Source organism: Arvicanthis niloticus, chromosome 6, assembly GCF_011762505.2.
Source record: "Arvicanthis niloticus isolate mArvNil1 chromosome 6, mArvNil1.pat.X, whole genome shotgun sequence".
In the NCBI taxonomy this organism is placed as follows: Eukaryota; Metazoa; Chordata; class Mammalia; order Rodentia; family Muridae; genus Arvicanthis; species Arvicanthis niloticus.
The window spans coordinates 34,328,953-34,355,725 of NC_047663.1; the positions used below are offsets into that span (position 1 = coordinate 34,328,953).

General features: G+C 46.6%; 1 protein-coding gene across 2 annotated transcripts; it reads left to right on the plus strand.

The window, feature by feature from the left end:
* The first annotated feature begins 1,881 nt into the window (after positions 1-1,881).
* Positions 1,882-26,106, plus strand: Lpo (lactoperoxidase). 2 transcript variants are annotated; one of them, XM_076936063.1, is made up of 14 exons: positions 1,882-2,010; positions 2,378-2,525; positions 7,595-7,672; positions 8,394-8,481; positions 10,994-11,148; positions 11,640-11,757; positions 12,045-12,174; positions 12,844-13,050; positions 14,323-14,647; positions 15,131-15,291; positions 21,857-22,109; positions 22,909-23,082; positions 25,042-25,279; positions 25,460-26,106. In XM_076936063.1, the coding sequence occupies exons 2-14, from the start codon at positions 2,471-2,473 to the stop codon at positions 25,665-25,667; spliced, it is 2,190 nt and encodes a 729-aa protein (XP_076792178.1). In that variant the 5' UTR covers positions 1,882-2,010; positions 2,378-2,470; the 3' UTR covers positions 25,668-26,106. The 2 variants fall into 2 exon arrangements, with proteins under 2 accessions (XP_076792178.1, XP_034362729.1); XM_034506838.2 differs by lacking the exons at positions 1,882-2,010; positions 2,378-2,525 and adding an exon at positions 4,081-4,201.
* Positions 26,107-26,773: the final 667 nt, after the last annotated feature.

Consider the following 26,773-nt stretch of genomic DNA (forward strand, 5'->3'; position numbering starts at 1 on the left):
AAAGTTCGGGAGCCTGGATGACCCCCCCTGGCTTCCAACATGGGTGTCTGCAAAACAACCAAGTTCCTTATAAAACTGTTGTCAACGAGAGCTCTGCCATTCTTCCGTGTCCAGCTGTCCTCAGAATGAAGGACAATGACTTTTAGGAGAACGCTTCCCTACCATATGACCCAGCTCATCCTAACATTGACAAGAGAACCAGAGGACATGAGATTCAGGCTGGCTTGTCCAATGAAGCAGAGGCACGCTAGAGCTGGAACCTCCTAGAGTTGGTGGTTCGTGATAGAACTCTAGCCTTTGGAACCCAAGGAAACTCCCTCAGTCATTTAGTGTGTCCCCCTCCCCTCCACAGATAAGGAAACCTCAGTATCTCGATAGTGATTCTGCAAGGTCACATGGCCAAAGTAGCAGGCTAGGACTGGAGGTGGACTAACCATCCAGTATTCATTGTGTCCTACTGCCTACTTAGTGGGTGGGTGGGGCACACATACATGTGTCTGCTTGAGACCTGAGCCCTCCTCCCCGTACCTTTTTAAAGAAAGATCTCACTTAGTTTAGGTGGACCTCAAACTTCCTAGCTGAGGGTGAACTTGAACTCCTGATCTTGGGCTAAAACAATAGGTGATCACCACCATGTGCCATGTGTGTGGTGGCCTAGAGCTTCATGCATCCTGGGCAACAGGAAAGATTGCAACTGAGCTACATTCCCAACCCAGAAATGAGACATTTTTGGAAACATCTCTATGGAGTTACTATAAGATATATTTTATCAGATTCCCCAGAGAAAAGCTATAACAATAATAAAATCAATTTAGCTTAGTTTAGTTTATGTGACTTATGAGGGTTGGCTCATTATTTCACTTCTTCTACCCTGGCTGTCTTAGGGTTTATTTGGGATGAATTATCTTTGCTGCGTGTTAAGCTTTGTCACTCCCCCGCTCCCCTGCCACTTCTCTGCCTTGCCCTGACAAGACGTGGAGCAGATCTGAAACCCTTCTCATTTGAAGCGAACTTATGAAAATTCATAATTTGTAAGGTGGATGGAGTGAGGAAGAGAGGAGGAAGGAGAAAATGAAAAGCGCATGATATCAAGAGCTCAATAAATATTTAAGTGGAAGCTAGAGGCAGAACATGGATAAGAATGGGCTTGACTGGGAGGGGCAGGCGGTCCATCAAGAGAGAACAGGAAGACACAGCATTCTGCTCACCTACCGGGGCAGGTCTTAGGAATTCCCCCTGCTCTCCTCAATGGGCAGGTCCCAGGAAGGCTGCGAACGACACCAACTCTTCAGACTCAACAGGCTATGACTAACTGGAATAACTCACTGCTGCTGGGTTTTCTGGTCAAAACCTTTGTGCTGTGTGATGTTGGTCCCAGAAGCCATTATGCAGCTTATCAATGTCTTGCTTAAAACAAGCACACAATAAAAACCCTGAGAAGACAATAGTCTCTTGTCTCCAGGGAAACATGCAATCCATTTCAGACTTTTTTTTTTTTATTTTGTTCACAAGTTCCTCCTCTGAAAGCAGCCACCTGGCAGTGTTTCTATTTTTCCCCAGGGCCCATATTACTCAGAGACACCATTCAGAGTCTTGTTATAGTCATACGGGTCTAGAGACCAGGGGATGGCATAAACCAGAATGACAAAGATCCTCCATTCTGAGGTAGGACAACAAATGAATCCCACAGAGGAGACGTTGGCATTCAGAGCCCACCTCAGGTCAGGAAGTCTATTTATTTGTTCTAGGAATCCAACAAGAGGAAATGTATTTTAGCACAAGCAGGAAAAAAAAAAATAGCCTGCCCCAAAACAAGTGACTGCCAGGCCAGTAAGAGAAGTCTAAAGCAGACAGTTGAGGGAAGAGAGGAGCTGTCCCCTCCCCAAAGATTGGCTGGAAGGTCACAGACCAAACCCAGGCCTATGATCATCCTTAGCAGCCGGATCTCATGAGCGATCAGAGTTGTCCTTCTCTCTTGCCAAAGAAGTCTCATTTTGGAAGGAAATGGAAGTAAGCGAAGTATGTTTAAGGCCACTGAGTGCTGGTGTGTGCGTGCATGTGTGCGTGTGCGTGTGTGTGTGTGAGTGTGTGAGAGTATGTGTGTCCGTGTGCATGTGAGTGTGCGTGCATATGTGTGTGAGTGTGTGCGTGTGCATGTGCATGTGGGTTTGGATGTGCTTGTGAGTTTGAGTGTATATATGCCCATGTATGGTTGACTAAGGGGTCTACTATCTGCACCCTGACCTCACTGGGCATGCTCCATTTCTGCTGTTGCTATTACTAAAATATCCTGAAATCTCTGTGCTGACTTATGAGAAGTTTCTGGCAAATTTTAGCTTTCCTTTGAAGTTTCAGTCTCCTAACCTTCATTTTTCAGACCAATTTACCAGTTCTCTACTGGGGAGTCAGCTGCTTGTGCTAAGAAGATTTGGGCACGACGAGAAACCCACATAAATAAGCTATCAGTGTAATGTCTGTAAAGCTACGAAAATACAGTCAGCTAGAGGACAACGGTGTGTCCACAGGTATGCTTCCTACCAACACCAAGAGATAGGCCACTCTGGCTTATCGCTGATGCTGTTCCACCCCTGACCAAACCCATAGTACATAGTTCATCAAATGCAGAGATGTAGGACCTGCTTTTGCTGTTACCTTGGTTGCAGTAGTTCACCATATGTTATTTAAAGGACACAGTGTTATCCCATGAACAATGGAGAAGAAAGTTCCATCTTGAAATAGCTTGGTGGTAGAGCACTTGCCTTGCAGTATCCAGACCTGAGACTGTTCCCAAACACAACCATCCTCAAATAAAATCCATCTAAGACAGAGCTTCCCGAACCCATAGATGCAAAACTAGAAACAGGCCCCAGCATTCAGGAAATAGATGCAAAGGAACAATGCTTGGCTGCAGAGCTCAACTGTTTCAAAGAAAACTAGAAGAGCCTGGTGTCTGTGCCCTTTGCTGGGCAGCAGCCTTCTTCTGAGATGTTCAGCTCATTCACCTGTGTTCTTCGGAAGAGAAATGTTCTTTAAGAAGCTGATTGTTCAGGCCTATGATCCCAGGACTGTGGAAGCTGAGGTAGGAAGATTGTGTGACTCTGAGGCTAACCTGGGCTGCATATTGAGGTCTAAGGCAGCTGGAGCTACATAATGAGACTTTGTCTGAAAAACAAAAAGAAAAACAAAAGAGAAATAGTCTTTAAGTATATTTCAGTGACAGAGATGGGCTATCACCTTCCTCAGGGTGAAACTAGTGGTCTGGGTTATGGTGGATGAGTGTCTTCTCTAAGTTTTCTCATTCAAAGGTGAGTTCCTAGAGCCCATCCTTTGAGTTTCCTATCTTGTAAAACACGCTAATGAAATTCTGTCTTCTCAGATTCGTTTCCTTCTTATTTGGTTCTGACACACTTGACACTTTCCAAGTCACTGAGATAAAAGTCATATTTTGATCTCTGGATTTCTGGTGGATAATTTCTGAGGCCATGGTTGTTTTTAAGGAGACACCATATAAAAGGCTTGAAGTCAAAGACCCACAATACTCATCTAAACTAACCTTTGATTTTTTACCACTGGACAATTCAAAACACTGAAAGGTGAATCAATTTAAGGGGTCTGTGACCCAGCATCTTGGTGATGAATGAGGACTGCTCTCTCCTCTCTGGTGACTCCTTCCAAAAAGTCAAATCTTTTGAGAATTTGATCTCCCCAAATTAATGCTGTTTAATCACCCTAAATACAAAAGACGAGTCCATTAATCCTACCATAGATTGGATAGAAGGTAAGGGAGTAGTCAAAAATCACGTGTAACTAAATGAGAGTGACATTTAACTAGACTTAGTTCTAAGAGCTATTCAGACCCACTGGGGGTCACGTATGCACAGGGCTTGGAGTTGAACCTTCCCTGCCTAGACCAGGCTGGCAGATTTTAAGGTGGAAGGTTGAGAGAGGAGTAATGCCGCCTAGTCATTGCACCAACTACTACTCCCTGATATCCTCTGGTTTCCTTATTGCATCTGCCTGGAGTCACAGGGTGTTCCCTACTGAGCCTGAGTGTGTGTGCCCTTTAAGCCACTTCAACCTCTCAAAATCCTTCCCTCTGGGCCTTTCCCATAAATACATTCTTACAGGAGGATATAAAAGGCCAACTCCTCTAAGCAGAAACAAAGTTTCTAGCTGCCACCGAGTTCAAGGCACATGGCAGGTAAGTCCTATTAACCTTTCCTGGTTCCTGCAAAATGGATGATGAAATCTCCTCAAGACTGGAGAACATTTAGTCCTTGATTTGGTCTTGTCTTCCTTGGGCATTTTCTGGTGCCAGACTTAGCTATGGATCGGTAACTTTTCACCGTGTTTTAGAAGATGATGACTAAATCTGCTGCAGGGCGAGATGACTTTTCTGCACCTGAAACCAGGCAGAACCATTCATAAACTGTCAGGATTGGAAGGTTCCAGGAAGCTTTCTCAACTATACTGTTTAGAAACTGAGACCCAAGACAGGTGTCCAGGGTCACTCAGAAAGTCGAGGAGACAGTTGCTTAGTGAATGCCGTGTTCTCCAGACAGAGCTGAAATGAAATTCCCGGCTGTAGTAAGGTGATACAATGTGTCGGGGTGGGTGCTGGGGACCTAAACCAGCGCTCTCAGAGATCCATCTTCACACCTGTTGGCTGCAGCAGATCTGAACATCTGGTCCGCCCTGACAATCTAGTCCCTGTTTTAAATATTCCGAAGTTGTCTGGGTCTCAACCAGGTGCCAGAACTGTAAGTACTAGATGGGTTTCATCTGGGGAGAACTGAGGGGTTAAGTTGTATTGCTTTTTATGTAACTGGCTATATTCAGCATATACTCAGTGCCTCACCTCCAGCTGGGACAAAGGAGTCTTTCTCCTATGGAGGGCTTGATAAAAACCCATGAGAATATGGAAGGAAAATAAACTCAAATCTCGAAACTCAGTTTCTCCTATTGGCATGTCACAGCCTGCTTCTGACTCCAGGTCTAGGAGAAATCCCCACCCACCAACAAGATACACTGGATAGCTGGATGCCAGTTGGGTGTTGCTAATCCCATTCGGCACTGACAGTCTGATATCTGGAGATATCAGATCTCATAGGTGGCGTGCTCAATCCCCAAGAGTGAACCCTGATTTCAGAGCCAGTCACAAGCTCTAGGCTCCTCTGTCTAGGAGTCTGACAGCCTTCCCACAACCCCTCTTCAAACTTGACCAACTTGCTAGAGATGCCCACAAGACTCAGGGGAACACTTACTTTGGTTATTTCAAAGGACACAGGGCAACTGGGTGTGTCCAAAGGAGTATCTCTGCTTTCTCTGTGCACATCCTTTCCAGCAACTTCCACATGTTCAATCATCTAGAAGCCCTCTGGAGTCTTATGGCATAATACAACCAAAGCAGATATAATATTATTAGGCCGATCGGGAAATCCCAATAAGGCTTGTCTGTTGAGATTTTTCCTAGCTTCTCTGAGCATCATCCCTCCTCCCTCCCTCCGTCCCTCCGTCCCAGACAAAGGACAAGATCTCCTCTGAAATGGGAGGGTTGTAGTCCATCATCAGATAAAATAGTTCTGAGAATTTCATGGTCAGCACCAATACAGAAAAGTTGTGTGTGTGTGTGTGCACGTGTGTGTGTGTGTGTGGGGGGGTGATTAGAGAGTTTGTCCTCTGGAAAAAGAAATCATGGTTTCTACATCCTAATTTAGGGAGGGAGTTTTGACCTAGGAATTACTGTAGATGACAATCATGTGTGGAAGGGACATTGGATATGGGTATGATCATATATCAAATGAGATCTATAGGATATGAAACAGAGAGGATATATCATCTACTGTAATATTACAGATATTGCCTCTGCATTCTCCTCTTTATTCCAGAGCTGCTTGGAAGGTCAAATAGTGTTCTTCCTGTAGATGGGTGTTTACTGGCTTTCTGGTTGGCACATTCTACCATCAACCTCAACAGGTTCTTGCTGTCGGTGGGAACGATTTCCAACAATTCCTTTCCGCTCAGTCTTCTGACCTCTTTGGCGACTTGCAAACCTGAGAGTCAAACTCTGGAAGATCACAGTACTCAGCATGGTCTTCCGGGCAGAACTATTGCCCACGAGCTTACTGTTGGTGTAGACCCAGGGCCACCTTCCACTACCTGCTAAGCCAGAGTTTGTACTCTTCCAAGATCATTAGATGATTCTTACACACACTACAGTATGGGAACCTAAGAGCTTATCAGCTGACCCCATAAAAACCCAAGAAATTAAACCTCTTCTCTCTGTCACTTATTCAGTATGTATTCAGTGTTAGTCTGTACCAATGCTGAGCTTAGACAGACAGACAGACAGACAGACAGACACACACACACACACACACACACACACACACACACACACACAAATAAGGTATTGACTTTCAGAAACTTGTGGCCTCATTTGAGAAACAGGCATGAAAAGACACGAGTAAAATACCGACGTAGGACTGGATGGGAGTAACGTAACTTTGCCTGGAGAAACCCCACTAAATGTCACAAAGAAGAGATATCTGGCTGGGGTTTTGAAAGCACACAGGAGTTCATGAGGCAGAGAAACTAGCTGTTGCTTGAGAAGGCATGGCGTTGTGTCTGCACTTTCCTCTACCTCTCCCACCCCCTCCCCAGACGCAGGAGGAGAAGAGACTGTGGATCTCTCTTCAGAGCATCCTTTGAGTCTTAGGGAAAGATGAAAACTGAGAATTTGGGATATGCGTAAACCGAATGTGAGGCTAAGAAGGCAGGTAATCGCCTTAAACATCACAGAATCCCAGTATTCTGTATGCTTTACCCAGGCTGCCTTCAACTGCAGACAACGGCTTTTGCAGACTGTTTGCTCACCTGTTTTTCCAGCGTCAGGACCCCACATTTGCCTGGCTCTGCTTTCAGCTCCACACCCTTCCACCACACCAGCCAGGAACATGGCCATGGCACAGAAAATAATTCAGCTTTGGCCTTGAATTCTTTCTTCCTCTTTTTAACGAAGAAAGAGAGAAAGTGTGTGCGTGTGTCAAAGTAAAGGAGAAACAAGAAGCCGAGTTTCCTAATCAGATATGGCGGAGGGAATGGGAGGGTGGGTGTTCCATGGGACAAGAGCCTAAGTTTTGAGGGAGGGGAAAGCCCTGTGGAATGTCTGAGGAAAGGTGTGGTGTGTCTCCTCCCCTGTGCCACCCCAGCAGAGCCTGGCTGTCAGGAAGCCAGCTATCTGAAGGAGGCAAGAGAACCCCGAAAGCTTGAAAACATTCCTCCTATCTGTGACATAACAAGCCCAGGCTTCCCAGGCTGGGTCATTAGACATCCTGGGTCATTAGACCCTGCCTCCTTATAGGCAGGCCAGTGTTAAGAAATTTACCCAAGATTATGGGGTGGAGCAAATGCAGAACTATATCAGGTCCTCAGACCCTGAAGCCTCTTTCCTTCCTGAACCTTTCTGGCTCTCCCAGCCTGTGAATACCGTGAGTTTGTATGGCTAGGGCATCTGAGTTTGCCTGGATTTCCCTGTTTTCTGCAATGCCATCACTCTCAGTGGGGCTAGTACATGATCCTGGTTTCATTTCAGTGATGAAAGTGCTTCTGCATCTCCTGGCCCTCCTGGCTTTCCTGACCTTGCTCCAGACCGAAGCATCTGCCAGAAATGGTAAGTGTCATACTGTATTTGTTTCTTGGAATAAGACTCAGACAAAGTACCATAACCTGGGTGGCTGAAATCAATGCTGATTTAGACTTACACAGCCTAGAAGGCTAGAAATTCAAGACAAAGGTAAATGGTAGGGCCATGTTCCTCCTGAAGGCCCTAAAAGAGGAGGCTCCCTTGCCTCTCCTGGCTTCTGATGGCTCGAGGTGGCCCAAGCTGAGAGGTCACACTGAATGTCCTATTGTCCTCTTCCTAGGCACTGTACCAGAATCCCATAGATCAAGTTTGACATCTTGCTGAAGAGCAGACAGGTCACTTCCCCTTCTGTATCACCTACCTTTAAGACAGTGGTTCTCAACCTGTGGGTCTCAACCCCTTTGTGACGGTCATTCAACCCTTTCACAGGGGTTGCCTATCAGATACCCAGCAACCAGATATTCACAATACAGTTTATTACAGAAGCAAAATCACAGTTATGAAGTAGCCACAAAAATAATTTTATGGTTGGGGGGGTCACCAACATGAGGAACGGTATTAAAGGGTCGCAGCATTAGGAAGCCTGAGGACCTTTTAGCATATCCTAATTTTGAACCCCTACCTGCTCAGGTTTGACATATGAGGTAATGGCTGCCGAGGTGAGGGTGGGAGTAGGGGGACCAAGAACCAAAGGGCATCTCAAAGGAGTGGTAATTGATACCCTGCTTCCTGCTTTTCCCTCCCCAAGCCTCAACTGCCAGAACTGTCACCATCCGTGAAACAGTGGAGCAGGTCAAGGTCTGGGTCAACAAGGCCTTCCTGGATTCCCGGGCCAGGTAAATGAGACTTGTGTGTGTTAACTCCCCTTCACAGGCTTCCTGTTAGTGACAAGTGCACCTTGACCAGCCCCAACGCAATTATAAAACTTGCCTTTCCACCATGCTCCACCCCCTACCAAGAGTGTAGCAAACAGAAACAATAGTTTCCGAGTTCTAAAAATCCCTGCTTCTAAGATGCCTTGAGGGGACACCTAATATAATCTGATAAGCGCTTCCTTCCATGTGGTCCTGGGTTCCCTTTGGTTATAACCTGCTAGATTCAGAAAGGTTTTTCATTCAACTAATATAGTCTGACTTGGGTCAGGCTCTCAGAAACAGAACCATAGGCATGGAGTCAGTGCGGGTAATTTGAGAAAGAAGTGCCTTCAAGCAAGGTTATGGGGTATCAGCATTAGGAAGACTGAGGACCGCTGCATTGAGGACTCTTGTAGCATATTCTAATTTCAAACCCCTACCTGCTCAGGTTTGAGATATGAGGTAATGGCTGCTGGGGTGAGGGTGGGGGTAAGGGACTAAGAACCAAAGGACATCTCAAAGGAGTAGTAATTGATACCCTGCTTCCTGCTTTTCCCTCCCCAAGCCCCAACTGCCAGAACTGTCACCATCCATGACACAGTGGAGGAGGTCAAGGTCTGGGTCAACAAGGCCTCAGCCTGACCATACCACCACCACCATTTACCCACAGAGACCTAGAGTGTAAGGCGCACTTCCGAGCCTGTCCCGCCTTGGAGCAAGGGAGAGAAACTTTCACATATCCACATTAGGTTGATGTGGCCCAGGCTTGGGGCTCTGGTGTGTTAAGCATACTGGTGACAATATTGGGAACTCTAATCAGGCAGTGGCAAGTGTCAAATAAGGCTACAGGGGTGAGCCTAGAGGCTGTACCCACAGAAGCACAGAAGCCCTTTTGATGGATCTGAGGAAGCCTGGATCAATAGCCACCATCCACCCCATGCAGAGGACTGGGACTCGTTAAAGCAATCCCATGACTCTTTTGGTGACTTTTAGATTGCTTTTACCTTCGGAAATAGTATCATTTTGAGAGGTCAAAGATTAGTCTAAGGAGACAAAGTCCCCAGCTGCTGGCTTGCTTGGCTCTGAAGTGCTTGGGTTCTGGGGTGACAAGGGGGAGCCCAGAGGTCCTCTCCCTTGTTCTAGGAGATGTTCCTCCCACCCCACCAACTCCTCCATAGGGCTGAGTGGAGAGAGGAGCAGGAAAGACAGGGGTGGCAAATCCACCTGTCCTGAACAGCTCAGTGCCTCAGTGGGACCTCTTTCTGGGTAGTTTTCTGAGTACTCAAAGAAACTTATTACCAACTCAAAGACCTGGAAAAATTCTCTGGGCTACACTGAGAGCTCCAAACCCATGCTTAGGGTATCTGGCTTTAAACTTGAGTCCTAGGCTACTGAGCTATACTGTCTCATAAAAACAGCAGAATGCTGGGTGCAATGTTGTTTGACTTTAGTTCTGGCACCCAAAAGGCAGAGGCAGGCAGCTCTCTGTAAGTTTGAGGCCAAACCGGTCTACATATCCAGGCTAGCCAGAGTTGTTGACTAGTGAAGGCTTGTGGATTTTTGGTTGGTTGGTTGGTTTTGTTTGTTTTAAGGCAGTGAAAGACAGCATGACTTATATCCTGGTTCTCTTTAGGGAGGTTAAGCTGAGGCTAGCCCTTCTGTGCCTTTTCTCTCATGGAGATAGTCCCTTGGTCTAAACCATGTCACTTACCAGCACTTTAAACGGAGCTAATGGCATTCTGTGAAGGATGGGACAGGCATTAGAACCAGTGATTTAAACACAAATAAGAAAGCTGGGTTTGTGAGAATCTGAGCCATATTTCAGAGACTTGGAGACAGCAGCCTTGTAGATAGATCTTCACACACAAGGAAACTGAGGCACAGTGAGATAACAGAGGTCTCTCATGCCACTAACGTCTCTGAATTGTCACAGAATTCAGAGCAGAAGACCTTGCGGATTCATGTTTTGCACATAGAAGATACAGGACTAAGGCTGAGCCGTCCTGAGATGTTCAGTGTAGACTGGGTGCTTCCGGACACAGACTCCACACCAATTCTAGGCCCAGATGCACGGGCAGAACTGGAGGCCCATGTGAGTCCTCCTTCTAGAATTCTTAGATTATAAGACTCAGCAGTAGACCAGAGGTTCTCAGGTCTGGATTCATCCACTGTAAGACCTAGCTGGTCTTACGACCCCCAGTTAATAGTCAGGCCATGTACAGCCTTCTGACTTGGAACTCAGGAATCTTTTGGTCCATCCACCAGCTTTACTTAAGCCAGACTTAATGCTTCACAGCCTCTGTGGCTCTCTCCTCCCTGAAGAGGTTTTCCCAACAGCATCAGGAGAGACAAGGGGGAGATGCTGAGAGCCCACATTTACTCCTCAGAGCCCTTGGGGCTTTCCCCTGTATGCACACTACCTTGCACCTCTCCCATGAGCCACTGACACACTTCTACAGAGCCTGATCATGACCCCCCTTGGTTCCTTCTGTAGGCTGAAGATGGCCATGATCACCAAGGTACATAGCACCCGTCATCTCTCAGACTATCTCAAGCATGCCAAAGGCCGGACACGGACAGCCATCAGGAGCGGGCAGGTGTGGGAGGAGTCTCTGAAGAAACTGGCTCAGTTTGTCACCAATGTCACAGGTAAAGAACACTCACTAGACAGGAAGGGATCTTCAGTACAGAAGAGAGGCCTCCAAGAGCTGTTAGGAACTATCTACAAGGGGAAGGCATATCCGCTCCCCTTCTTAAACCCAAAGGCATACTGGCGGACCTCAGCAGCCCTTTGGGGACAGCTAAGCCAATGTCCCTTTTGGCAGATGAAAGAACTCCTTGTGAAGATGTTATATTGCCAACTGATAGAGAAGTGACATCTGTGTTCAGTGTGTTAGTGGCTTTTAAGCCGTCTGCCTAGAAATGCCAAAGTCAATAAACAGGGTTTCCTACTCCAAACCAGTGTCCTTTCTCCTGTAGGTGAAGCCTCCAGCGTCAGATAGGTTGGCTGGGAGTATGTCTCAAGAGATGAAACTTGTATTCTCTTCTGGAGAACACCGAGCTGTCATCTCTAGTCTGATTCCCTGCCTGTTGCCAGTGTCTCAGAACTCGGCCCTTTTCGGGGTTCTCTTCTGTTTCAGGCCAAGGCCTGGACTTGACTTCGCTCTCTTGGGAGGCGGGCTGTGACCCCCCTGCTCCAACAGTGACTTGTAACATAAGTAGCCCTTACCGGACCATCACTGGAGACTGTAACAACAGGTGACCCTAACACCCACCACCGCAGCCAGCATCTTTGCCCCGTGGACACACTGCAGGCATAGCTCCTGAGAGAACATGCCACTGTGACCCACTGGAAATGATCCCTTTCCACTATGCCAGACAGTCCTAGGTCCTGGGGTTGGGGAAATCCAGAACCTCTCAGTGCAATGGGCCCCTCCTCCACATCTGCTTTTCCTCCCGCAGAGCTCAGTTTAAGGGCGGCAGGGTGAGGGCAGCAAGCCAGGAGGCAACCTGCCGAGGCTGAGAGCCTTCTTGCTGGGTTTCAGGAAGAATCCAACGCTGGGATCCGCCAACAGGGCGCTGGCTCGATGGCTGCCGGCAGAGTACGAGGACGGGATCTCCCTCCCCTACGGGTGGACGCCGGGGAAGACGCGGAACGGCTTCCCTCTCCCGCCGGTGAAGAAGGGTGGGGTACAGGATGGGAGGGAAAGAGCCACACGCAAGTACGTCAGCTCTCTGAAAAGGAAAATGGGAGGCACAACTGAAATTAGGATTTGCACCCGAGCAATATGTTCCCCAAACTGCCGCAAGAGGGCAGCAGAATCCGGGGCCCAGCCAGGTGGTGGTAATGCCCCAACTGTCATAAGCCTGATACCCTGGGGTCTCCCAGGCAGATGGTTTCCTTGCACTATTCTACTTGCGCCTACCCTGTCCCAGCCCCTGGAGTGCACCAGCTGTCATTTTCCTGTAGGTCCGATCTGTTGGCCTCATCTGAGCTGGCAGCCAGTCCCCAGGGTCCCTCTTCCCATATCCAGAAACTTGGCACTTCAGTCACAGGCTGTGAGCAGCAGCTTGTCTTTGTTTTCCCTCCATAGTAAGGCCATTTGACTACTGTCAAGTCATACAGACCTAGGTTTAATCCCATCCCTGACCCCTTGCAGCTGCAGGACCAAGAGCATCGGCTTCCCTCTCTCTAATGTTCTATGTCCTCACCTACAAAGTGTTATCATGCACCCAGCACCTCACAAGCTCCTCTTGGGACTAGATCGTAGGTCCTCAACAAACTGGCATTGAATTTTAATTCTCAAAGCATGCTTTCTTCCAACCTGGCCTCTCCATGTGCAGCCTCGTGAAGTCTCTAACCAGATCGCTGCCTATTTGAATGAGGAGGATGTTCTGGACCAAAAGAGATCCATGCTCTTCATGCAGTGGGGTCAACTCGTGGACCATGACATGGACTTTGCCCCTGAAACCGAAATGGGGAGTGATAACCACACCAAAGCCCAGTGTGATGAACACTGTCTCCAGGGAGACAACTGCTTCCCCATCATGGTAGGCTTCTGCAGCCAGACAGCTGTCCCCGTCCACTATCCATGGATCATGTGTCCCTTGCAATTTCCATGTAGCACACATTCCCAGCCCAGAGATCGGGATCTCTTGATAGCTTCGGATGCTGTCTTCATAGCTTCATGTTCGTTCACGTGCTCAGCCATCCACTCAGTAATTAGACAGTAACCGTATTCTGTCAGGGAGTGCAGCAAGCTCTGGGGATTCAAAGATGAGGTAGTGCTCTCACTCTCAAGGATAAAAGGCTGGTATAAAAGTGAGCTCATGAACTACGGACAGAATGGGGGACTCTGTGGAGGGTTGTCTGCACCCCCACCCAACAGGCTCTGAGTCTTCTGGGGGCTGATTAGAAATGCAAATCTCCAACCCCACTGCCTCCCAAGCCCCATCCCCGCCCCTGCCAGGTGTTGGGGGATACAGTTTACATTTTTATCAAAACACATCCATTTGTTCCACTCAGCCCCCTTCCGGCCAAGGGATTCATCCTATACTCAGTTTGTGGAACTAAGTAAGTTCCCTGGAGAATGACTTTTGTTCCCAGAAGGAGGTGAAAGTAGTGACTCAGGGAGTGGAAAGGACGAGGAGTGTCCGGCAGCAGAGCAGGAGAGAGCGAGAGAGCGGCTTGCAGTGATCTCTTCTTAACCATGGATTTCCTGCTTAGTCATTTATTCACTCAAACAAATCAAGAATCTGTGCTGTGGTATAAATTAAAAAAAAAAAAAAGGAGAGAGAGAGAAAGAGAGAGCCATGGGCTGACTCTCAGACCCAGTCTTAGACTTACATCTTTCCCTCCTAGTTTGTGGGTGCTGAGACAAGTTAACCTATTGACCAATTGAGACTGTTCTCTAAAGTGCAAAGGACGGGGCGCTCTGACTCACAGGCTCTCTGAAGGCCAGGATGAGATGAAGTATGCATAGGATCGGCTGGCGCCAGGCAGTTCCAGGGTTGATTATTTCGGTAGTATTTACTAAATCTCATGTCATGTGCTGCTTGCCCGTCTAGGGCTCTTGGGAAATCCTCTCTGCCATTTCTGAGCGCTTACTGTGAAAGAATGAATCCTGGCTTTCAGCTCTTGTGCATCATGATATAATGAACTTTGGGGTGTCATGGGCCTGGGAAGTGAATTGTCAGCGGGAAGCATCTAGGGCAAGAGTCCCAGAAGGTCACCTTGAGCATCTTTTCCTCCAGACTGACCCTGGGAAGCATTGCCCGGCCATAGATATTTTGTGTAATCATCCCCAACCCATCTCTCTACAGTTCCCAACTGGTGACCCTAAATTGAAGACTCAGGGGAAGTGCATGCCTTTCTTCCGAGCCGGATTTGTCTGCCCCACATCACCCTACCATTCCCTGGCCCGAGAGCAAATCAATGCTCTAACCCCTTTCCTGGATGCTAGCCTAATCTATGGCCCGGAGCCAAGCCTGGCAAATCGACTTCGGAACCTCAGCAGCCCCTTGGGCCTCATGGCTGTCAATGAAGAAGTCTCAGACCACGGATGGCCCTTCCCGCCTTTTGTCAAAGTGAAACCCAGCCCCTGTGAGGTCATCAATGCCACCGCTGGTGTGCCCTGCTTCTTGACAGGTGAGTCTAGCCTGGGAGGAAAAAAGAGGGTCTAAGGGACAAAGGGATCATTGAAGGAGGCTGCTCCATCTCAGCATTTGTCCGGGAAAATGCCCCAAGACACCCCTGTCTGTAGCCCTAAACCAGGAGTAGAATAAGGACCCGATCAAAGAACAAGTGTTCACTGTAGAAGAAAAGAAGGAAGTTCAGGAAAAAATACAAAGAAAATCCCATGAGCCCATTATTTATCAGTTTTGCTTACTCGTGTTTTTAATATAAAACTTTCTAGTACTCTCTGTCACAGGCAGTTCTAGCCAAGCTTGGTGGCACAATCCATAATCGTACACCATCCCTCGCCATCCATCTGACCCTCTCCACCGAACTTTCCTCAGTCAACCTTGAAGGAAGGGCTTGGGAGAAAGTCTGGGTGGGTACCATCTTTCTTTGTGCAGGTCCCTGGCTCTGCTCAGGGAGAGTGCATCTTCCTGTCTTTTGGGCTTTTAGGAGACTCCCGAGCCTCAGAGCAGATCTTGCTGGCCACATCCCACACACTCTTTATCCGGGAGCACAACCGGTTAGCCAGAGAACTAAGCAGACTCAACCCGCATTGGGATGGAGAGACACTCTATCAGGAAGCAAGGAAAATCATGGGAGCCTTTATACAGGTATGGAGGTGGGCGCCACCGTTGGCCACCTCGGCTTTGTGTAGTCACTTCCAGCAGCAAATGTTCTTTCAATGTTCTTCCTTGCTCCTCCTTCTCTTGTGCTTCTCTCCAAGTGTCTGATAGGCTCCATTTTAAAATGTATCCCCACGTTTTGAATGGGGGGAGTTGTCCACATGTGCCTCCGTGGGCCCATCCTGTCGCCATCACTGAGCCTACAGGTTCTCTCACTCCTGGAGCTGCTCCCTCGAAATGACTTGAGCTATTTTTGACTTCTCTTCCTTTTGAATTCTCTCTCTATAAACTACATGCCATAGGCATACTTGATTTTAGATTGCTTTATCAGCTAACTGAAAGAGTTAGAAGGGTCAAATGTGTGTGTGTGTGTCTATATGAGTGTGTTGTTGTATAAGAGAGAGTATGTGAGAGTGTGTGAGTGTATTGTGTGTTGATGAGTGTGTGTTATACGAATGTCTATGTGAGTGTGAGAGTGTGTGTGCATGTATTGTATTGTATTGTGTGTGTGTGTGAATGTATGTGAGCGAGAGTGTGTGTGTGTTGTAGTTTGATTTTAAGACCGGGTTTCATTTAGCCCAGACTGGCCTTGACCTCCTGATCCCCCAGCTTCTACCTTTCAAACTCTGAGATCGTGGGCATCCAATACCATATCTGACTTGTTAGAAGTTACATCTTTTATTATTGTCCTGTAGAATCCTTAGGGTCTAGTTTACTGAAGGTTCTTTTCTTGTTTATTTATCCATCTATTTATCTTTATTTATTTATTTATTTATTTTATATTTTATTTACATTTAAGATGCCATCCCCTTCCCACATTTCCCCTCCCTAGAACACCCCTGTTCCATGCCCCCCCTTTCTTTTTTGCTTTTATACGATTTTTTTAAAATGTTAATCAAAGGATTTATGTTTGGTAATGCTCAATCAGAAGTGTAACCCAATACCCAACCTAGATATCAAAACTATCTTTGACTGGTGGAGACATGTGAACATCTGCCTCCATGCCCCCTCTCTCTTTCTCTCTCTCATCACCTAGCTTCTCCTCTTCTTCATCTTCTCTCCTTGTTCCATCTCTTCCTCTCAGTACTCCTTCCCACTTAGCTCCTCCTACATATCACTCTTCCTGTTAAAGTAGAACTTTTCTCTCAAAATACAATTAGAGCATACTTATTCCTAATTGTACCAGTGAGGTACAAGATAGTCCTAATACCCAGTCCATCATTTTGTTGACTAACCAGAACCTCTGTCATCTCTTCTAACTAAAACACTTACTTTTGATCCTGGCTTTTTGGCTTTAGAATGAATGTCAGCTGAAAACCATCTACTCAGATCTTTTCTCTCAAAGTAAATAGCCAGGATTGGTTATGAGACTATAGGTCTTCAACCCCATCAGAAATCCAGAATGACTGAGTTAACTGAAGTTATGGGAAGCACTAAGCATAGCTTCTAAAACTTAGCCAATTTATAGAGACCGCTGAACACCTGAAAAGCCCCTATACTACCGAACGCTGGAGCATCAAATCTTCAGCCTTCTGGCCCAGAATCATCTGACAGACCTTAGTGATGCAGGATTATTAAGGGCTGATTACTCTGTCTAGGCAGATATAATCAGTCGACTATTCTGCATGTGTGTCCTTTTCTGAACAGTAATTTGTCTGTAGATGGAGAGAAGCAATTCTTGCCTAGTGGCTGTCACCGCACAACTGGAGTATCTCCAAGGATGCTCGATTTCTTCTTAGAATCCACGACAGGAAGCTGTCAGGAGCAGACAGGTCTCTAATCAAAATGAACATTAATATATAAATATTTGTAGCGTCAGTTCTATGGACTTCTGATATTTTGAAAACCAACTATCCATGTAAGGTAACCTGGACTGTTATCTGTTCACTCCTCTCAGCTATTTCTAAATAAAATATGGAAAACAACCTAACAATAAACTCAAAACCATGAATTTGCTATAGTCCCTTAACTCATAGGTTAACCGTCCCAAATCAGTTAAAAAAGTTAAAAAAAAAAGGGCTGGGTCTAGGCCTTGTATTCCTAAATGTGTTATACAGGCACAATGCCCATGGGAGTATCAATATTCATCTCATTTTTATATTAATAAGAGGCTCGTACCAATGAAAACCTTAAATTTGAAATCAAAGTAAATTTTGTACCATTTAAGAAATTATAACTTCATCTTGATAATAATTATACAGATTTCTACCAATAGGTTATGGCTATGCAATAAGTCCTAGCTAATCTCCCCTGTTCCAACAAAACCACTACTTTTCCCTAGAAAGACAGACCATTATTAACCACATTAGTTCCCAAGCTCAGGGAATAGGGGCGCTGACTCTTCTTTAACTTCTTCAAGCTGATTAAGGTCGTTGAGATTTTAGAAGAGGGGTGGGGGGAAGAGTAAGTTGATAAGCCTTTGATGCTGTGTCTTCACTGAATCCAGATGGAATTCCAGGGCATCGGAGGTTTGGGCAGGTCTGCTCAGTATGCTTGATGAGTAGATACACCAAGGCTGTGTATTCCTTTCTGCTCCTTCAGTCCTCTCACTAAGTTCTCCATTGGAAAACCCCTGATCATATCAGTGGTTAACTGTGAGCATCATCCTCTGAGTGTGTTAGTCTTTGGCAGACCTCTAAGGAGACAGCTATATCATGTTCCTCACATTATGCACTTCCAGCCATCCACAACAGTGTTTAGCTTAGGTGGCTGTACATGGGGTGAATACCTAGGTAGAATGGTCTCCTGATGGCCCCTCCTTCAGTTTCTGTTCCATGTTTTGTTTCCCTATTTGCTCCCTTGAGCATTTTTGTTTCTCGTTCTAAGTAGAACTGAGGCATCCCCTCTTGGTCTTCCTTCTTCATGAGCTTCATGTGGACTGTGGGTTGAGTCTTCGCTAATCCAAGCTTTTGGGCTAACATCCGTGGAGATATGTTTGTGTAACTATCTTCTTTTGGGGTTTTTGGAAGATTACTTTCTTGCTTTTTCTAGGTTGTAGTTTCCCTCCTTGTGTTGGAGTTTTCCACCAATTATTCTTTGAAGTGCTGGATTTGTGTTGAGATACTGTGTAAATTTGGATTTGTCATGGAAATATTTTGGTTTCTCCATCAATAATGATTGAGAGTTTTGCTGGGTATAGTAGTCTGGGCTGGCATTTGTGTTCTCTTAGGGTCTGTATGATATCGGTCCAGGATCTTCTGGCTTTTATGGTCTCTGGTGAGAAGTCTGGTGTAATTCTTATAGGTCTGCCTTTATATGTTACTTTGCCTTTTTCCCTTACTGCTTTTAGTATTTTTTCTTTGTTTTGTACATTTGATATTTTGACTATTATATGGCGGGAAGTATTTCTTTTCTGGTCTAAACTATTTGGAGTTCTGTAGGCTTCTTGTATATTTATGGGCATCTCTTTCTTTAGGTTAGGGAAGTTTTCCTCTATAATTTTGTTGAGGATATTTACTGGTCCTTTAAGTTGGGTGTCTTCCCCCTCATCTATACCTATTATCCTTAGGTTTGGCCTTCTCATTGTGTCTTGGATTTCTTGTATATTTTGGGTTAGTAGCTTTTTGTATTTTGCATTTTCTTTGACAGTTGTGTCAATGTTTTCCATGGTATCTTCTGCACATGAGATTCTCTCTTCCATCTCTTGTATTCTGTTGGTGATACTTGTGTCTATGACTCCTGATCTTTTTTTTAGGTTTTCTATCTCCAGGGTATTGTCCCTTTGTGATTTCTTTATTGTTTCTACTTCCATTTTTAGATCCTGCATGGTTCTGTTTAATTCCTTTTCCCGTTTGGTTGCATTTTCTTGTAATTCCTTAAGGGATTTTTGTGTTTCCTCTTTAAGGGTTTCTATCTGTCTACCAGTGCTCTCCTTAAGTTCTTTGAGAGTGTTATTTATGTCTTTCTTAAAGCCCTCTATCATCATCATGAGAAGTGATTTTAATTCTGATTCCTGCTTTTCTGGATGTGATGGGTTGTTCAGGGCTTGCTCTGATGGGGGAGCTGGGTTCTGATGATGCCATGTAACTTTGGTTTCTGTTGCTTACGTTCTTGCTCTTGCCTTTTGCCATCTGGTTAACTCTAGTGCTGCCTGTACTTGCTGTCTCTGACTGAAGCCTGTCTTTCCAGTTATCTAGCTTGTGTCTGATCTCCTATGGGGTCCAGATGTTTCTGTGATCTTTTCCAGCTGCACTGATTACAGTGGTACCTCTAGGATGCCTCAGGATATGGTGCCTCCAAGGTAGTAGTCCAGCTAGGAGTCTGCTGTTCTGGGTGCAGTGTCTCCTCTAGAATATCTCAGGATATGTTGTCTGACACTCTGAGTTCAGTTGTTCCTCTGTGGCTCTGGGTTGAGTGGACCTTCCAGTATAAGTGTGCTTTCAACTTCATAGGTTTTTTTTTTTTTAATTTCTACTCCTTTGCTGAGATGTTTCCTATGTCCCAACACTTGTTTCAGAAAAATATGTAATCAACTGAGGAATTTTAAATCTGTATTGACTATAGGGTTGGGGTGCAGCTCAGTGGTAGGGTGCTTACCCTAGCACAGCTGAGGCTCTGTGTTCACTTTGAAACACTGCAGCAAGTAAGTTCAATATCTATGTGCTTGTCTGTGTGCATGGGGGGTGTGCACATTGGGTTTGGGCTATGCGTGTTCACAGGTGTATGTGGCGACCAGAGGGCAGCCTCCCTTGTGTCACTTTTCTCCAGAAAGCCAAACATGGACTTTACTTTTGAACTTACACAGTAGGCTAGGCTGGCTGGCCAACAGGCTCCAGGAATGGACGGACCTGCCTCCGCCTTCCCTGCTCTGAGATTACAAGTCCATGCTACCATGCCCAGCTTTTTAAATGGGTTCTGGGGATCCCAGACAGGTGAGCTAATTCCACCGGTTCCATGTTGCTGTTGCCCTCAGTCGGTCTTTTTTCACTCAAGATGTGGCTTTCCAGGTCCTCGGTAGTACTGAACACTTTAGCGATTTTAGTCCTATCTGGATCTTTTTTCTAGCTTGTGGTTCCCCTGCTTAGGTTCTAGTCTGCCATTGTCTCCATTCCAGTAACAGCTTGGTTCCGAGTCCTTCCGGTGTTCCTCTGGGTCTGCTTCCCTCTTCCAGGGCATCTGAACATCCCACTCCGCTCCTGCTAGGTCTGTCTTCAGGGCACCATAGTGGTTTTTGTTGTTGTTGTTGTTGTTGTTGTTGTTGTTGTTGTTGTTGTTTTGGTTTCCCCCCCCTGCCTGCTGTTGCTAAGCAACCTCCTAGAGAGGCAGAAGCCACGGGTCCCAGGTCTCCTTGGTGAAGAACCAAGGTTGAGAAGAAATAGATACAGTGGGCCACTGCCCCCACAGAAGGCTGAGACCATCCACAGCCTGGACTGAGGAGTGGGGCAGGGCTGGCCAGGGCTGAGGACTTGGGGTGTGAGGCAGGGATTGGGACTCTCTGCTAGTCTGTGTTGGATTTTCCTGGCCCTTGGTCTCTGGAAAGAGAAAACAAGCAATTTATTATTATTATTATTATTATTATTATTATTATTATTATTATTATTATTTTGAGGTTTCATGCTGCCAGGCTCTTGTGTATCCAGTTCAATCAGGGGGTATGTAGAACTCATCACACTGTCAATTCTCCAAGTTCTGGGGCCCCCAGATAGTTCATATTCTTTTTCTAGTTTTCAGAGTTTTTTTTTGAAATTTTTAACTTACGTATCTGTGTGCGTAGATCAGATCCCCTGGCGTTACAGATACCTATGACCCATCTGATATGGGTGTTGGGAACTGAACTCAAGTCCTCAAGGAGACAGTCTCTCTCTCTCTCTCTCTCTCTCTCTCTCTCTCTCTCTCTCTCTGTGTGTGTGTGTGTTTGTGTGTGTGTTATTGTGTCTTATGTTGCTTAAACTCTGGCCTTAAACTCACAAAGCTGACCTTGACCTCCTGACCCTCATGCCTTCACATCCCCAGGACTGGGATTACAGATGTGGTGATCCATAGTCATTTGTTATTGCTGTTGTTGTTTTAGGGTTGTTTGAGTTGGAAATAGTCTCACTATGCAGCCCAGGCTGGCCTCAAATTTGCAAACCTCCTGTCTTTGGAATGCTAGGATTATAAACATGTATCACCATACAAGCTTTAAGTCCTTTTATTATTTCCTGTTGAATAATTTCCGGGATGTTTAGTTACGGTAACTAAAGAGGAGAAAGAAAACTAAGACTACACCACCTTGTTCTAAAACCAGAAACCACACACATACACACTCACACAACTATTTTTAATTATTAAGATAACCTATTGCTATATAAAATATTAGAGCTAGAAATCTTGCTGCTAAAGCAGAGAGCATCAAATTGAAATGATCAATTAGTATAACCGATGTGGAGACAGAATGAGAAATAGCTGAAAGAATGCCATGATTGATTAGCAATGTCTGCCATGGCCGTAGGAATGGAAACTGGGTTCAAACGCTACCCACTTGGCATCCTCTCGGGCAGCAATTCCTCTCCAGCCTCCCACTGCAGAGGCTCACACCTTGTCACTTCCCTTCCTCACTCCTTTCTCTCTCCAGATTATCACCTTTAGGGACTACCTACCCATCCTACTGGGCGATGAGATGCAGAAGTGGATTCCCCCATACCAAGGCTACAACGAGTCTGTAGACCCCCGAGTTTCCAATGTCTTCACCTTCGCTTTCCGCTTCGGCCACTTGGAGATCCCCTCCACCGTCTCCCGTCTGGATGAGAATTACCAGCCATGGGGTTCAGAACCTGAGCTCCCCCTGCACACCGTCTTCTTCAACACCTGGAGGCTGGTCAAAGATGGTGAGTCTTTTTTAGGGAAGTGTTCTTGCCTGAGCCCTTTCATTTCTTCAAGCAGCTTATAGGGATTCCTAGTGTGGAAATCACCTTGCATAGACTTCCTGTGTGACCCTAGGGAAGGGAATTCATCTTACTGAGTCTTCATCTCCTTGTTTGTAAAATAAGGGCAATAATAGTGCCTGGCTCACCAGGATGTCAAATGAAATGAAATTGATGTGTAGGGCGTCCTATTGTGGCTCCTAAGACCCAAGGAGTGATCAGTGAAGACAAGTTACTTCCTCCTTCCAGCTTCCCTGGGCTGGGATTCTTCTGTTGTTTCCTACCTTAGGCTTCCCTGAACCCTGAAGAGAGAGTTTGTGTGGTGGGTAAATTGTTCTGTTCTAGAACCTCCTACCGCCGTGAGCTATCATAGATTGAATTTGACTTTCCTTCGAGCTTAACCAGTCAGGGCTGTTTCCTCAAGATGTATGATCCCTCTTCCTCTCTGAGGGAATAGGTGGAAGACAAAGGCACTGACTCCGTGAACTCCAACATGAAAAACCTCTGGGTATCCATTCATACATCAGCCTATGAGTACTCTTTTCTGTCACTTCAGAAAGGGTAGCCTGGACTCCTCTTACCCTGGCACAAAGGGCAGGCTGCATTGCGCCCTCCTCTTCTCTCCTTGCCCCCAGTTAGACACATTTCCTAGTCTTTCCCATTTCCTATTGAGAGACAGTGTCTGGGGCAGAGAGGACCCAGCATGGATGATGCCCTCACCCTATTCCTATCCTAAGGATGGCCTCTTGGTGTCCCTCTGCAGGTGGAATTGATCCTCTGGTTCGAGGCCTGCTGGCCAAGAAGGCCAAGTTGATGCATCAGAACAAAATGATGACAGGAGAGCTTCGAAACAAGCTGTTCCAGCCAACTCACACCATCCATGGCTTCGACCTGGCTTCCATCAACATACAGAGGTGCAGAGACCACGGACAGCCTGGTGAGTGGGTCTGAGGTCTCACCTGGTCTGGAGAGATTTTTGGCTACTTTCTGGGGCTCCTGGACACTCTCTGCTAGAACCCCGGGGCCAATCAATCCTGAAGCTAGGGGTTTTTTAATTTTTATTTTATTTATTTTACACCCTGAGCACAGTTTCCCCTCTCTCCTCTCCTCTCAGTCCCTCCTGCCACCTCCTCCTTTTCCCCCTCCCATCCACCCCTCCTCCATTTCTCTTCAGAAAAGGGCTGGCCTCCATGGATATCAATCAGCCATGGCATATCAAATTGCAGTGACACTAGGCACCTCCTCTTCTAGTAAGGCTAGACAAGGCAGCCCAGTAGGTGGAAGTGTCCCAAAGGCAGGCAGCAGAGTCAGAGACAGCCCCTGCTCCTGTTGTTAGGAGTCCCACAAGAAGACCAAGATACCACAACTGTGACATATGTGCAGAGGACTTAGGTCCAGCCCATGCAGGCTCCCTGGTTGGCAGTTTGACCTCTGTGAGCCCCTGTGGGCTCAGGTTAGAGGCAAAGCCCATATAAGACATCCAGGAAATGGTGTCTTCTGCTTTCCTAATGCAGGGCTGTGAATACACCTCTGGTGTTATTACACAGCCCATCGTTCAGGGACGGCACGGTGTCGTGAGCATGAGGCAGCTGAGTCGGGAAGCAGAGAGGGATGGATGATGCTGCAGCTTCCTTCCTGTCCGTGTTCAGACCACAGGCCGGTGCTGCTCATGTTCAGGGCGGGGCTTCCCACCATAATTACCCCTATTTAGAAACTCCTTCATGAGCATGCCCAGAGATTTGCCTCCTAGGTTTTTCTAGATCTTGTCACATTGACAATCAGTATTAACAATTGCACTAGTTATAGGACAGAGGCACGCTTCAAAACCTTTGCACTTATGTGTATGTATGGTGCTTGGACCCGTATGTATGTATGGGTGTATGTATAGTGGCTGGACCCATAGTAAGCTGTAGGCAAAAAACCTTTGCAACCTACTTTTTTAAAAAAGATTTATTTATTTTATGTATGTGAGTACACTGTTGCTGTCTTCAGACACACCAGAAGAGGGCATCGGATCCCATTACAGATGGTTGTGAGCCACCATGTGGTTGCTGGGAATTGACCTCATGACCTCCAGAAAAGCAGTTGGTGCTCTTAACTTCTAAGTCAACTCTCCAGCCCTGCAACCTACTTTTAATAAGGGTTCAACCTCTCCTCTAGCCCACCACCCAGAGGAGGTAGTAGAAAAGAAGAGTTATTAGGATGTGGGGGAAGTGGACCTGTTCAGCATAGTTCTTTGGGGGCGAGCTTGATCTTCTTGGGCAGCAGTTCAGTCCTGTAGCAAACACCAAATATGATTCAGCAACTGCAGACCAGTCCTCTAGGCAGGTAGACACCAGGCACGAACCAGCAGCTATAGTTCAATCCTGAAGAAACTACCAGATTTGTCAGTCAGCCTGGGATGAGGCCACTGAAGTGGCAAGCTGCTCCAGGAACCTCTTAGGCAGTTCCTCTCAACAGCGGTGTTATCACAAGTCGAGCTCAACAATGCTATGTAAGGCCAACCAATACATGAGCGACTTTAGCAAAGAATAGTGAGGTGGAGCAAACCGAACCAAGGCTCCAAGCTCATCTCCCACTGTCTGTGGGGTCATGTTTATACTTCTTCATCAAGCCTCCTTTCACATCTTTGCTGTATCAAAACATCCTTTCACCTGTGTCTGCTTCAGAAAAACATCATTTGACATAACTTTACCAAAGAAACTAGAAGTTTCCACTTCAGTAAGCCACAAGTCTTCCCCCAGACTGAAGTTCGTCAGATGACAGACAATGCATTAGACTTTCCTTGTCTTAAAAGTCCCAGACTTTCCAGGCTTCTGGAGGTAGTGTACATCCCCAAGGGAAAACTGAAGTGAGAGGTTCCTGAGGTGAGCCAGCCTTATCTTCCCTCCCCTAGGGTACAACTCCTGGAGAGCTTTCTGTGGCCTGTCCCAGCCAAAGACGCTAGAGGAGCTGAGTGCTGTCATGGAAAATGAGGTGCTGGCCAAGAAACTGATGGACCTCTACAAAACTCCCAGCAACATTGATATCTGGCTAGGGGCCATCGCTGAACCCCTGGTCCCTGGGGGTCGGGTAGGACATCTCTTGACCTGTCTCCTGGGCCAGCAGTTCCAGCGGATTCGAGATGGAGACAGGCAAGTGAAACCATTACGGGGCAGGAGGATTTATTCCCTTAAGCAGGGGTCCCCAAAGTTCTTCATGAGGTCTGACTCCATACCTCACATAGAGCATCCCTTTCCCAAGGATGTCCTCTGGCAGTGTGGGGAAGAGCTAGCCACTGGACTGTGTGAAATGACCTTGCTGTGTCCTCGTAGGTTCTGGTGGGAGAACCCTGGGGTCTTCACAGAGAAGCAACGGGAGTCTCTGCAGAAGATGTCCTTCTCCCGCCTCGTCTGTGACAACACTGGCATCAACAAGGTCCCACTGAATCCATTCCATGCCAACACCTACCCCCATGATTTTGTGGACTGTTCTTCAATTGATAAGCTGGACCTCTCACCCTGGGCCTCAGTGAAGAAGTAGGAACCTGCTGCCCACAGCTTCCTACAGTGCACATGACCGTGGTCCAAGATGCCATTTCAAACAATTCCAGTGACCTACTCCTTTCAAGATGGATACCAAGGCCAAAGCCTGCCTCAGCCTTTCCAGCCTATCCACTCAGCTGTCACTACCCTCGCCACCCTCTCAGCCTGACGAGACTTAGTAGGCTTCTTAAGATGTCCTTCCAGCTTGTCAGACATTGCCTGCCCTCTTCCTGAATGAGCACTGGCTGGGGCTGTGACCTTTGACCTTTATGTTTCCTCCCGTCCTCCCAGACTAGATCATAAGCGTCCTGAGCCAGAAACTTCAGCCTGCCTTGTGAGCATGGCTTGTGGCACTTAGCATGGTGTTCAACACACAAAGTGCTCAATAAACATCTGACTGTCTCTTCCTAGGGGCAGGCTGCACATGAGTAACTAGATGTTTGTAGTCCAGCTGTGTCTTGTTGCTGAGCGGTCCTGGGCATCAATCAGTCTGACAAGGGAGCCTAGTAACCAAGTGGGAGAGTCAAGAATTCTCAAAGCAGGGAGGAGGCAAGGGACTTCTGGTTGGGGGCTGGGGTCGGGGGTTGGGGGTAGGGGAGTGAATAATACCACAAAAGCAGTGAGAATATGAACTTGGGGTGACACTATTCTGGGGTACCATGGGTAACCAAGCCTGGATTTTCCAGGAACTAAAATTAATCTTCTTCTTGAACAGTTCTCGGAACCCTTGGAGCTTCCGAGGAGGCAGTTCCAGAACCTTCCTTGGGCTGTGACCCAATGTGTATTCAGACATTCTTTAATTTGGTTCATAGGGTCTCGCTTTATATTTTAGGTGGGCCTTGAACTGTTATGTAGTGCAGAGTAACCCCATCCTTTTAAATTTAGATAACTCCAGCCTCCTTCATGCTGGATTGTACTACCATGGCCAGTTGACATTCTTAAAAAAAAAAAAAAAAAATGCTCCAGGGGCTGGAGAGATGGAGAGATGGACCAGTGATTAAGAGCACTGGCTGTTCTTCCAGAGGATCCTGGTTTAATTCCCAACACCCACAAGGCTGCTCTCAACTGTCCCAGAGGATCCTACGCCCTCTTCCGGCCTCTGAG

Bases quoted from the DNA above. Each gene is read 5' to 3' on its own strand.
- Lpo (XM_076936063.1), top strand. From the start codon at position 2,471: ATGTCTGTAAAGCTACGAAAATACAGTCAGCTAGAGGACAACGGTGTG. The intron at 2,526-7,594 runs GTATGCTTCCTA...GTTTCATTTCAG, and splicing joins GGACAACGGTGTGTCCACAG to TGATGAAAGTGCTTCTGCAT. The intron at 12,175-12,843 runs GTGAAGAAGGGT...CTCCATGTGCAG, and splicing joins ACGGCTTCCCTCTCCCGCCG to CCTCGTGAAGTCTCTAACCA.